Genomic DNA, 13,530 nt, shown 5'->3' on the forward strand with positions numbered 1-13,530 from the left:
TGGCGGGACGAATGAATAATGAGAATGAGGCAGCACTGGGAATCTCCCACACCTCTCCCTGCCCCATTGGAGCAAAACCCAATGCAAAACTCACTCTCTACTAGCCTAAATGCCCTGTTAGATGTGACGGACAGGATGAAGGCTTTTGTCAATATTGGAATCCAATGCACACCACGCCAAGATCTTCATCCCATCGCCTGAAACCAACGTCCACTAAGATGCGAAGGGCCCCTCCTCCACCCATGAAGAATTATATCTGCAAATCTGGCTTATATGTGCGGGGTCTTTTCCAGAATAAATCAGACCCCTATGGAGATCAGCCATTTTTCATCCCTGTAATTACAAGGGACAGAAAGTTGGTCAAAGAAATATGGCACAAAAAAAGTAGAACTACAAGCTTAGTGAGGAGAAAATGTGACTCTATCAAACCATTGTCTCCAGTTATACCAGCGAGACTAACACTTTTCAATATCAGGTGTCCAAGTAATAAATCAATGTTGATTAATGACATCATTACAACCTATGATCAAGACGTTTTGCTACTAATTTAAACGTTAACAGAAAGTAGCTGTAATACCATTTTAAATGAGGCAACAAGCAAATTGTAATTTTAATGAACAAGTGTCGAAGAGACAAAAAGGTGGTGGTGTTGCTGTCATTATTTCAGTGGAAAGAAATTATAGTGGGTGATTTTCGCTCTTTTGAATATCTGTTTCTTACTTAAAGGTGACTTGTTTTAATATTTTATAGACTTTGAAGATACAATGGAAAATGTATGGAGGATTTTTCAGAACTGCTGTCAGTTATTTGTACTGACTACAACTATTTTGTCATAACGGGAGACTTTTAACATTCATGTTGACAATAACATGGGGGAAAAAAAATAGTGGTTGTAGTGTACACCAGAAATTTTTTATAGAATTCAGTGGAAAACCCATCATGCCTGAAGCTCTTCTGTTGGCATATCATTTAAGGCCTTATGTCACTCTGCGAGAGTTCATGGGGCATCTAAAAACTCTTCACTTTCTGAAGTTATTTGAGGGATGTTTAGGTTATTTAAAAAAGTTTCAATGTCGTGTTGATTCGGCATATTATGGGATGAATATAAGCTACTGTAGTAGTTGTAAAATATATTAATATCGTGTGGTGATTAAGTATATTTGCCATTTGAGTCTTGAAATTTTCCTGATTTATTATTGTGCTTGAAATTAGTGTATCCAAGCTGTTGTAGTAGGAACTCCGTTCTTTTTGATAATATGAAATCAAATTGTTGTTGAGCATTATAAAGTTGGTTCCTAAGGAGGTCTGTCGGATTCATTGCGTATTCCTCTGTGAATTGTTTGATTTTCATCTCCAATTCATGGTCTAATTTTTGTTCTTGTTTTTTTCTTGTAGGTAGAGTATGTAATTTTGCTTTTGATTAGAGCGTTCCCTGTTTCCTAAAGTAAGGCTGGGGATAGAATCATTCATCCATCCCTCCATATTCTGAGCCACTTATCCTCACTAGGGTCGCGGGAGTGCTGGAGCCTATCCCAGCTATCATTGGGCAGGAGGCGGGGTACACCCTGAACTGGTTGCCAGCCAATCGCAGGGCACATATAAACAAATAACCATTCGCACTCACAGTCACACCTACGGGCAATTTAGAGTCTTCAATTAACCTACCATGCATGTTTTTGGGATGTGGGAGGAAACCGGAGTGCCTGGAGAAAACTCCACACAGGCGGGGTCGGGGATTGAACCCCAGACCTCAGAACTGTAAGGCAGACGCTCTAACCAGTCGTCCACCGTGCCGCTAGAATCATTCATTTCTAGAAAATCTTCCCATTCCTTCCTGACAAATATATCGAACTCTGGATCTTTCAGGAGAGAAGTATTAAAGCACCAGGTTGGAGACTGTAACATGTTTGATTCAAGTTTGAGGCAGAGAGAAATTGGAGCATGATTGCTAATTATTATTGGATGTATTTTGGAAGTGCTGTTTAGAGCAATTGAGTTATTTGTGAGAAAGTAGTCAATTCTAGAGAAGGAGCGGTGAACTGAAGAAAAGAAAGTGTATACCTTTTTGTATGATTTTCTATTGTCCATATGTCAGCAAGTCCGAAATCATGCATATATTTGGGAAGACTGATTGTTTGGAATTTTTTGAGTTTGAGCGGTCTATGGTTGGATTAAATACAATATTAAAGTCACCACTGATAATAATTGTTTAATTAGTTGACAAATTGGTCAGATGTGAAAAAAGTGTGAGTAAAGGTTGGATCACTATTAGGGGCGTATACATTAACTAATCAGAATCATCTTTATTTGCCTTTATTTATGTCCAAAAGAACACAAGGAATTTGTCTCCGGTAGTTGGAGCCGCTCTAGTACGACGACAGTCAATTGACAGAGAAGACTTTTGAGACATAAAGACATTGACAAAAAAACAGTCACTGAGCAATAAAGGGTTGCTAGTTGTCTGGTAATGCTGGTACATTGTTTTTTTTTTTTTTTTTTTTTTTGACAATTGTGAAAAAGATGCAGAGTCCTCTAGCACTTAGAGCAGTTCGAATGACTAATATTGCAATAGTCCAGTGCAGTGACCATTGTGCAAAGGGCGCCGAGTCTTCAAGGAGTGTATGCAGTTTAAAGTGATGAGTCGTGCGATAATCTGGGACAATGTTGATTGTGCAAATGTTGCAGATACTCCTCAATCAGTGTACAAATGGAGCCGATGCTACTCTGGCATGAGTGGCCAGTATTGGTCAACAACAGATATGCAAATAGTGCAGCGTGGTGAGACTACTACAGTGAGTGCACGAGTAATATATAATTGGCCCCACAGAAATGTGACAACGAACTCAAGTAAAAAAATTGCCAGCATGTTGTAATGGAATTGTAGGTTAGGTGTTTAAGAAGTTGATTGCAAGAGGGAAGAAGCTGTTGGAATGTCTGCTAATTCTAGTTTGCATTGATCGTTAGTGCCTACCTGAGGGAAGGAGCTGGAAGAGCTGGTGACCGGGATGTGGAGGGCCCGAGAGGATTTTGCACGCTCTTGTCTTAGTTCTGGCAGCACGCAAGTCCTCAAGGGTCGGTAGGGGGGTACCGACAATCCTTTCAGCAGTTTTGATTGTCCGTTGCAGTCTGAGTTTGTCCTTTTTTGTATCAGCACCAAACCAGACTGTGATGGAAGAATACAGGATTGATTCGATAACCGCTGTGTAGAACTGCCTCAGCAGCTCCTGTGGCAGGCCGTGCTTCCTTTTTGAGGACGGAGTTGTTGATCGCCCACTTCAGGTCCTGAGAGACTGTAATTCCCAGGAACTTGAAGGTCTCGACGGTTGACACAAGGCAGCTGGACAGCTTGAGGGGCAGCTGTGGTGAAGGATGCTTCCTGAAGTCCACAATCATCTCTACAGTCTTGAGCGTGTTCAGCTCCAGGTTGTTTCGGCCACACCACAGATCCAGCCGCTCTACTTCCTGTCGATATGCAGACTCGTCACAGTCTTTGAAGAGGCCGATGACAGTGGTGTCATCTGCAAACTTCAGGAGTTTGACAGCCGGGTGCATTGAGGTGCAGTCGTTCGTGTAGCGAGAGAAGAGCAGCGGAGAGAGGACACAACCTTGGGGTGCCCCGGTGCTGATGCTGCGTGTGGAGGAGGTGGCCTCCCCCAGCCTCACCTGCTGTGTCCTGCCCCTCAGAAAGCTGTAAATCCACTGGTGGATGGCAGGCGAGATGCACCATCTCTAAACAAGCTCTTTATGTGCATTGCCCAAAAACTTTTTTTTTTTTCCTCATCTGTCCGTAAAATGTTCATTTGGTCTTTTGTATCAAACGCAAGTTCTCCATAGAAAGATTTTTCACTTGATTTATTTTCTTCAGGAGATATTTCACATTTAGTACTGAAACTTCATGAGTGCCAATAATGGTGACCAAGACTGTATGTAACGTATATAATATCACATTGTACAGTTATTTTTTTGTATATGTATTTGTTTTTACTGGATTTATTTGTATTTGCTTGTATTTTGCCTTGTTTTACTCTGCTCTCTGCAGCTAGGTCGGCATTGCAAATCGGAATCTGTTCTCAGTTGCCTTACCTAGATAAATAAAGGTTGAAAAAAAAAAAAAAAAAAACCTGTGACTTGACTTGCAGGTTAACACTTATGACTTGAGACTTTTACATGTGACTTGATCCCATCTCTGCTTAAAGGGGGGGACTGGCATCATTACTTTGCCCACCCACATGTTGTGACTGACTGTCCTCTTTCTCCTCAGGTGTGCTCCAATCCACCATGTGAGACCCACGAAACTGGAACCACCAACACTGCCACTACGGTGGGAGCGGGAGGACTGAACCAGGTAAGCCAGCTGTGTCCACACCACCCGTTTGGCCTTATAAGTGGAGTTTGTCTTTTCAAAGATAGAGGTTGACAAAGATGTTAAAAATGTTCTAAACTCTAGAAACCCTTTACAAGCCACATCTGCCATTTCAAAGTGATTATATAGCAGATATACAGCAGTTAAATCGATATGATTCAGAATGTGCCTTCTGGTCTTTGGCTCTATCCGACGCTGTGACATAACAGTATCCAAACACCCTGTTCATTCGGCGTTGTGTGCTATTGTTCCATGCTGTTGTTCCCGTTCTTGTATATTTGTTGTCTTATGATTTAGCGATTTCATGATGGTTTATTGTGTGGCATTTGGTTGTACAAATGGTTCAGGCAGTGGCAAGAGTTTTATTTTGGCTTTCCAAGTGAAAAAGGAATACCAGTGGATAGGGAAAGTCAATCGACAGGGGAAGAAACGTGGTCAGCTATGGGTGCCTAGCAAGGATTCCAAACTCTGTGCTGATCACTTCCAACCAGTGTGTTTTGAGAAAGACTTAGCAGAAAGCATTGGATACACAGGTGTGGTTAGGCACAGGCTGAAACCAGCTGCAGTGTCAACTATTTTTCCTACGGCCATTGGGACCTCAACTGCCAGCAAGAGAACTAAATACAGCTCATTTAACGCCACACTCCATATCGGTCCAACCGGTCAACCGATGACGCCGTCTCCACCGCCCTCCACTCTGCCCTCAGACACCTGGACTCACAGGACTCACATGTCCGACTGCTGTTCATAGACTTCAGCTCAGCATTCAATACCATCATCCCTCAACTACTGATCTACAAATTGGACCCGTCGGGGCTCAACACTTTGATGTGCAACTGGTTGCTGGACTTTCTGACAGGGAGACTGCAGGCAGTACGGGTCGGCAGCAACACATCCAGCACCATCACTCTGAACATGGGGGGCCCCTCAAGGTTGTGTGTTGAGTCCCCTCCTCTTCACCCTGCTGACCTATGACTGCACACTGACATACATCTCTAACCTCTTCAAGTTTGCAGACGACATAACTGAGGTGAGCCGCCTGTCCGGGTGGTGCACAGACAACAATCTCTCCCTAAATGTAGAAAAAAAAACAAGGAGATTGTTGTGGACTTAAGGAGAGCGAACTCCCGGCATGCTCATCTGAACATCAACAGTGCTGTGGTGGAGCGAGTGCGCAGCACCAAGTTCCTGGGAGTGCACATCACCGAGAACCTCTCCTGGACCAGCAACACCTCATCACTGGCCAATAAAGCTCACCAGCATCTCTACTTCTTGTGCAAGCTGAGAAGAGCCAGAGCCCCGACCACCATCATGTGCTCGTTCTACAGAGGAACCATAGAGAGCATCCTGACCAACTGTATCGCTATGTGGTACCGAACCTGCACCGCATCCTGCCGCAAGACTCTTCATCGCATCGTGAGGGCAGCTGAGATCATCGGAACCTCTCTTCCCTCCATTTACAGCACCCGCCTCACCCGAAAAGCCCTCCGCATAGTGGGGGATGCCACCCATCCATCACACAGCCTCTTCAGTCTGCTGCCATCAGGGAGGAGTCTGCGGGCCAGGACTAGCCGACTCAAAGACAGTTTTATTCATCAGGCTGTCAGGAACCTTAACTCGGCCTGCTCTGCCCCCTCTACCTCTTCTGTACGCTGCCCACCTGAACTCTTGACGCCCCACATACATGGAAATGCGCGCGCGCACACACACATCAGTACACACACACACACCAGACTCGGGGTCGGACCAGCCACTTTAGCAGCATTGGGGTTTTGCCATCTAATTTTACCATAGTTTTATTTAGCTTTTTATATTGATATTTGTACTGTCTTTGTAGCACCGCGGGCCCTTGAGTACCATAATTTCAATCCCCTGTATGTGTTACGCATATTGAAGAATTGACAATAAGCACCTTGAACCTTAAATCTCGCAGCCGCCATGGTGTAGCTTGTATAGTCCTACGACTCTATTATGGTTATTATGCACTGGGCAGTAGGAAAAAAAGACCCACACAGTATTTTTCAGTACTGTCGTCTGTACATTTGCCTAAATGACAAGCTAACAGACACGTCAAAGACTTTCTGTGCTGCGTGTTATAACGCAATTTGAGCGAGGGGCACGCAATATATAGGAATACGGCATACTATGTAAACGTTTGTGCCATGTCACTGAAACATATGAATATATAATACGTATAGTGGTGCTAAAAAATATTGGCACCCCTGGGGTGCCATTATTTCAAGCCATGACTGTATAAAAAGGCATGCTTTTGACATACCGTCACATCGAGCCAGTAGCCACCCTCTTTTTCTGTTGTACAGCTGCTGCTTGTCGTTGTCATTGTCAGGTTCCAGCCTCCTGATCGGCTCAAACGTGTACGCTTTGACGATGCCAAGTTCAGTTGGGTGCTCCTGTACGTCGAAATCCTCCTCCTCCTCATATTCCAACACGTTGCTTGCCATTCCGTATAGAGTGTAGCGCGCTGTGTTGTCAATTGCAGCGTCACTTCCGGTAGCCCTTGCGGTGGATAACCACACCCTTGAGCGTTGGGTATGTTCGGGCAGTGTTCAATACGCGTAATAAAAACCTAATTTTTAGCTAAAATAGTTGCAACTTGCTGCAAGTGACGTGCATGTATTACATATATAAACAATGCAGATATTAATTTTAATTGACCCCATAACATCTTTGTCCTCTAACCTTTAATTCACGCCAAAAATCCAACAGAGTGTCAAATAACAATGCAGATTTTCATTCATTATGTTGATGTATGCATTTAGATTCCTACGATCCAACTGGAACGATCTGTGCACGGCAAGTTAGCCTTCCGGATGTAAATATATTGATTTTAATCGTTTTAAAAGGTAATCAATCGATTGTATCAATACTAGGAAATAATGCATTAGATTTAAACACGGCAGGCTTTATATGGAGGTGTGTGTGTTATATTTCCAAGAAAAACGCTTGTAATTCCTTTTACTTTGCTTGCTTTTTCAGTTAGAACACAGCAGTTAGCACAACTCTACTTTCATCATTGTCTCTTTTCTTCCTGATGTCCTAACCTACACCCCACATTGAGTCACTCCTTTCCATAGTGCTCCTAGTGGTTAAACAAGACATGACAGTGTATGTGTGTGTGTTGTTTTTTAATCATTTTTTATTGACGTTTAAGATGTTGGTCTATTCTGTTGGATAATGGATGAGGAGGAGGCTAGCGAGAACTATCATTAAGGAAGCGTGTCTGTGACTTCGGGCAACTCGCCATGCACTTTGAAGCCTTTCAAGCTGGTTATCTTAGCTTGCTGGCCGCTAACAACAATAGGCCAATACGAGGAGGGCAAACTCAGTCGAACACCGCATTGCATCACGTGACCGACGAATTGCCCCGCGCGGCCCCTCTGCATAGCTTGACGCGCACACACGCAAAAATAGTTGCTGCGTGTCGAACGCCGCGGCGATCATCTCTCGTGATTGGTCCATTTTAGTCACATGCTGTGATGACGTACTCAGCGTGCCCCTTGGTTCTACATACCATCTCCGCCGCCGCCTTCTTGATCGATTTTGCGGCATAATTAAACGTATCATTTGGTCATCTAGGTCCATTTGTTCTCGCAGACACTGTTCCACGGTCGCCATTGTTGTTGCTTTGTTCCTTGTTACTGAAAGGAAAGTAAAAACGGCTACCGGAAATGGCCAAAAAAAATGCAGAGGAAACTCCACCCTGTGGTGTCCTAGCCAATACCAGCCGTAGCGACACCCCGACTTGGAGGTGACTGCAGTAGATTTTCAAAACTGCGTGCGTGGGTTGCGCTTGAGTATAAAGGCAAACTACTAGTCCGCATAGAGGATAAGATGACCGCTGCCAAATATAGAGAAATTCTTCAAGAGAACTTGCTCCAGAGTTCTCTGGAACTCAGACGAGGGCGTCGATTCACCTTCCAACACAACACAACCGTGGACCATGATGTTCGCAGATGTGATCTGCTGTGAAAGCAGGGAGCAGGTGGAGGAACAGTTAAAGATTGAGGCACATGGCAGCCCGCTTGGAGTTTGCCAAAAGGCACCTTAAGGAGTCTCAGACCTGAAGAAACAAAATTCTCTGGTCTGATGAAACCGAAACACAACTTTTTGGCCTTAATTGCAAGTGTCATATCTGGAGAAGAAGAGACACTGCTTATCACCTGGCTAACACCATCCCTACTGTGATGCATAGTGGTGGCAGTATCATCTGGAAAAAAAGAGACTGCTTATCACCTGGCTAACACCATCCCTACTGTGAAGCATGGTGGTGGCAGCATCATGCTGTGGGGCTGTTTTTCTGTTGCAGGAACTGGGCGTCTAATCTGCATAGAGGATAAGATGACAGCTGCCAAATATAGAGAAATTCTTCAAGAGAACTTGCTCCAGAGTGCTCTGGAACTCAGACTAGGGTGTCGATTCACCTTCCAACACAACAATGACCCAAAGCACACAGCCAAGATAACAAAGGAGTGGCTTTAGGAGCAGCCTGTGAATGTCCTTGAGTGGCCCAGCCAGAGCCCGGACTTGAATCCAATCGAAAGATTTCTGAAAATACCTAAAAATGGCTGTCCACTGACGCTGCCCATCCAACCTGACTGGCCTTGAGAGGATCTGCAGAGATGAATGGAAGAAAATGCCCCAGAATTGGTGTGTCAAGCTGATAGAGACATACCCAAGAAGACTTAAGGCTGTGATTGCTGCCAAAGGTGCTTCAACAAAATATTAAATCATCTGTGTGAATACTTATTTAACTATTATGTTTAAATGTTTACATTTTCACATAAATTTGCACAACTGTCTGTTTTTACTTTGTCATTATGGGATATTTTATGTAGATTTTTTTTTTTTTAAAGAAAACTATACTCAAATCAGCTTTAGAATAAGTCTGTAACAGCAAAATGTGGAAAAAGTGAAAGGGTGTGAATACATTCGTGTGTGTCTGCGCGTGTGTATTTTTATCTATATTCAAAGTATTGGAACAGCAAGGTTAATTCCTTTGTTTTTGTTGGATACTGAAGACATTTGATTTCAGATCAAAAGATGAATATGAGACAATAGTTCAGAATTCCAGCTTTTATTTTATATTTACATCTAAATGTTAAACAACTCAGGACACAGCACCTTTTGTTTGAACCCACCCATTGATTGCTTAAACATTAGACAGTGCTTGTTTTTGGCTTTCAGTTTCACTTGTGAAAACTGCATTTGCTGTTAGGCAAACATGAAGACCAGAGAGCTGTCTATGGGAGAAAAGCAAACCATTTTGCAGCTGAGAGAAGAGGGAAAATCCATTAGCGCTATTGCACAAACATTGGGCAAAGCCAATGCAACAGTTTGGAATGTCCTGAAAAAGAAAAACTACTGGTCGACTGAGCAGCAGACATCGAACAGGTCGGCCAATCGTATCAACAACAGTTGATAACAGAAAAATTGCGAGAGCTGTGAAGAAACACCCAAAGACAACAGTCAGTGATATCACTGCCTCACCACTGTTTTATAAACTTTGCCCTTCATCCTAGCAGAGACTCTTCTGTCACATAACACACCTGACACCTTCCTCCATCCGTTCCAACCTGCTTGGACCCGTTTCTTCACTTCCTGACCACACTCACCATTGCTCTGGACGGTTGACCCCAAGTATTTAAAGTCCTCCACCCTTGCTATCTCTTCTCCCTTTAGCCTCATTCTTCCCCCACGACCCCTCTCATTCATGCACATATATTCTGTTTTACTTCGGCTAATCTTCATTCCTCTTCTTTCCAGTGCATGCCTCCATCTTTCTAACTGTTCCTCCAGCTGCTCCCTGCTTTCACTGCAGATCACAATGTCATCTGCAAACATCATGGTCCACGGGGATTCCAGTCTAACCTCATCTGTCAGCCTATCCATCACCACTGCAAACAGGAAGGGGCTCAGGGCTGATCCCTGATGCAGTCCTACCTCCACCTTAAATTCGTCTGTCACACCTACAGCATACTTCACCGCTGTTCTACTGCCCTCGTACATGTCCTGTATTATTCTAACATACTTGTCTACCACTCCAGACTTCTGCATGCAGTACCACAGTTCCTCTCTGTGTACTCTGTCATAGGCTTTCTCTAGATCTACAAAGACACAATGTAGCTCCTTCTGCCCTTCTCTGTACTTTTCCATCAACATCCTCAAGGCAAATAATGCATCTGTGGTACTCTTTCTAGGCATGAAACCATACTGTTGCTCGCAAATACTCACTTCTGTCCTGAGTCTAGCCTCCACTACTCTTTCCCACAACTTCATTGTGTGGCTCATCAACTTTATTCCTCTATAGTTCCTCTTGTTTGGCCTTTGCCACCTCTACCTTTGCCCTGTGTCGCATCTCAATGTATTCCTTTGGCCTCTCCTTGGTCCTCTCAGTGTCCTACTTCTTCTTCGCTAACCTTTTTCCTTGTATGATTTCCTGTACTGTATGGTTCCACCACCAAGTCTCCTCCTCTCCTGCCTGCCTCTCTGATCACCTTGGCTGCAGTGGTCCAGTCTTCTGGAAGCTGCTCATGTCCACCGAGAGCCTGTCTCACCTCTTCCCGAAAAGCTGCACCACACTCGTCCTATCTCAGCTTCCACCACATGGTTCTCGGCTCTGCCTTTGTCTTCCTAATCTTCCTCCCCACCACCAGAGTCATCTTACACACCACCATCCTATGCTGTCTAGCCACACTCTCCCCTACCACTACCTTACAGTCGGTAACCTCCTTCAGATTACATCGTCTGCATAAAATGTAATCCATCTGCGTGCTTCTACCTCAGCTCTTGTAGGTCACCCTATGTTCCTGCCTCTTCTGGAAAATGTTCACTAGAGCCATTTGCATCCTTGTTGCAAAGTCTACCACCATCTGTCCCTCCAAGTTCCTTTCCTGGACGCTGTACTTACCCATCACTTCTTCATCACCCCTATTTCCTTCTCCAACATGTCCATTACAATCTGCACCAATTACGACTCTCTCTCTGTCTGGGACGCTCAGGACTACTCGACTAGCTCCTTCCAGAATTTCTCTTTCACCTCTAGGTCACATCCTACCTGTGGGGCATAGCCACTAATCACATTACACATAACACCCTCAATTTCAAGTTTCAGCCTCATCACTCAATCTGATACTCTTTTCACCTCCAAGACATTCTGAGCCAACTCTTCTTTTAAAATAACCCCGACTCCATTTCTCTTCCCATCTACACCATGGTAAAATAATTTAAACCCTGCCCCTAAACTTCTAGCCTGACTGCCTTTCCACCTGGTCTCCTGGACACACAATATATCAACCTTTCTCTTAATCATCATGTCAACCAACTCCTGAGATTTTCCTGTCATAGTCCCAACATTCAAAGTCCCCACATTCAGTGGGTCTGTGCTTTCCTCTTCTCTTTCTGCCGAAGAACCCGCTTTCCACCTCTACTTCTTCTTCTTCAACCCACAGTAGCTTTGATTTCCAACGGCTCCCTGCAGGTTGACGGCGCCGGTGGCGGACGTTGTTAACCCGGGCCACGACCGATCCGGTATGCAATTCTTTGGATGAACGCTTATATTTGTTTGGCAAAGTTTTAAGACGGATGCCCTTCCTGACGCAACCCTCTGCATTTATCCGGGCTTGGTACCAGCCTACAGTTTGCACTGGCTTGTGCCCCCCATAGAGCTGCATTTCTTGCAACAAGACAATGACCCAAAATACACTGCCAAAACAACAAAGGACTTCATCAGGGGAGAAAAGTGGAAAGTCTTAGACTGGCCAAGTCAATCACCAGACCTTAACCCAATGGAGCATGCATTTTACCTCCTGAAGAGAAGACTGAAGGGAGAAACCCCCAGAAACAAACAAGAACTGAAAGAGGCTGCAGTAAAGGCCTGGAAAAGCATTTCAAATTAAGAATGCAACAGTCTGGTGAAGTCAATGGGTTGTAGGCTTGATGAAGGTAGGGTTATGCGACCCAGTATTAAATGTTATTCACTTTGTTAATTTCAGACATTAAATTACAATGTAAATTCCAATACTTTTGTTCACCTGAAAAGTGTGTGGCTTCAAACAAAAGGTGCTTTGTTCTGAGTTGTTTACAAATCTAGATGTAAATACCATGAAATAAAAGCTGCTATTATGAACTTTTATCTCTTTGATCTTTTGATCTGTAACCCAAATGTCTTCAGTATGCAACAAAAACAAAGGAATTGACCTTGCCATTACAATACTTTTGCAGGGGACTGTAACAAATTTTCAGAGAGTATACTGGGTATGTCTGAGAGCTTTATCATATTGCCTGTTTGTATGCATGGGACGTTATCAGATTCTAATGGTACGATAACCTTGAGCAAAAATACCACGCTGTCACGGTATTTAAATTCCAACTATCTATAATTGTGAAAACAACTTTTTTTCTATTGAACACAATTTATTATTTTTAAACAGGTTTCTCACTATTTATTTTGCCGATATCTATCAAATATCTGATCTGGACACCCCTAGTATTATCAGCTAAACATCTGCTCCATTTTCTTCCATGGTTTGCACTCACGCCACTCACAATGCTGCTCTGAATATACCTTTGACTTATGTCACATGAGAAGAGTTACAATGCACAGGTCTTTCCTGTGTGCGCAATTTACTACCATAATGACCAGCTAAGACAGCAGTAACTGTTGCGCCGGTTCAATGACATGTTTATGAAAATAATCTACGAAAGGGTCTGCACATCCAGACCACAGTCAACTTGCTGAGAACCACTGCCTTCTAATACGACAGTGATTGCAGGTGTGCTCCAATCCACCGTGTGAGACCCACAAGACCAGAACCACCAACACTGCCACCACGGCCACAGGTAGTCTGTGACTCCTCTGCAGCGCAACACCAGGCCTTTGTTTTAAAATGATCTTACTTCCGGTCTTCTGTCTGGAAAGTTATTTTGAAATTACCTCATTCCCGTCTTGCCTGTAGCTCAGCAGGGTGGCGACATGATGCAAGGAGACTCCACTGAGCCCTCCTCCTCCGACCCTGCTTCCTCTGTTGCCATCAGCCAAGGCAGAGCCATTACCACTGTTACACAGGCCACGCCCACACCTGGTCCAGCCATACCAGTAAGCGTGGCCCACACCTTCTCCTCATCATCATTGTCATCATCATCATCAT

The 13,530-nt window shown here is 44.0% G+C and overlaps 1 protein-coding gene across 4 annotated transcripts in view; it reads left to right on the plus strand.

The window, feature by feature from the left end:
• Positions 1 to 13,530, plus strand: part of LOC133465221 (host cell factor 1-like) — a 57,181-nt gene that overhangs the window by 19,145 nt on the left and 24,506 nt on the right. For all 4 annotated transcript variants that reach the window (XR_009784578.1, XM_061747766.1, XM_061747774.1 and 1 more), the window contains exons 19-21: positions 4,262 to 4,345; positions 13,156 to 13,222; positions 13,339 to 13,478. Coding sequence is in view for 3 of the 4 variants with exons in the window: in XM_061747766.1 (XP_061603750.1) it covers positions 4,262 to 4,345; positions 13,156 to 13,222; positions 13,339 to 13,478 (291 nt within the window). In the remaining variant the exon portion in view is untranslated. The remainder of the gene's footprint in view (positions 1 to 4,261; positions 4,346 to 13,155; positions 13,223 to 13,338; positions 13,479 to 13,530) is intronic.

The sequence above is a fragment of the Phyllopteryx taeniolatus genome, chromosome 1, assembly GCF_024500385.1.
Source record: "Phyllopteryx taeniolatus isolate TA_2022b chromosome 1, UOR_Ptae_1.2, whole genome shotgun sequence".
NCBI classification, from domain to species: Eukaryota; Metazoa; Chordata; class Actinopteri; order Syngnathiformes; family Syngnathidae; genus Phyllopteryx; species Phyllopteryx taeniolatus.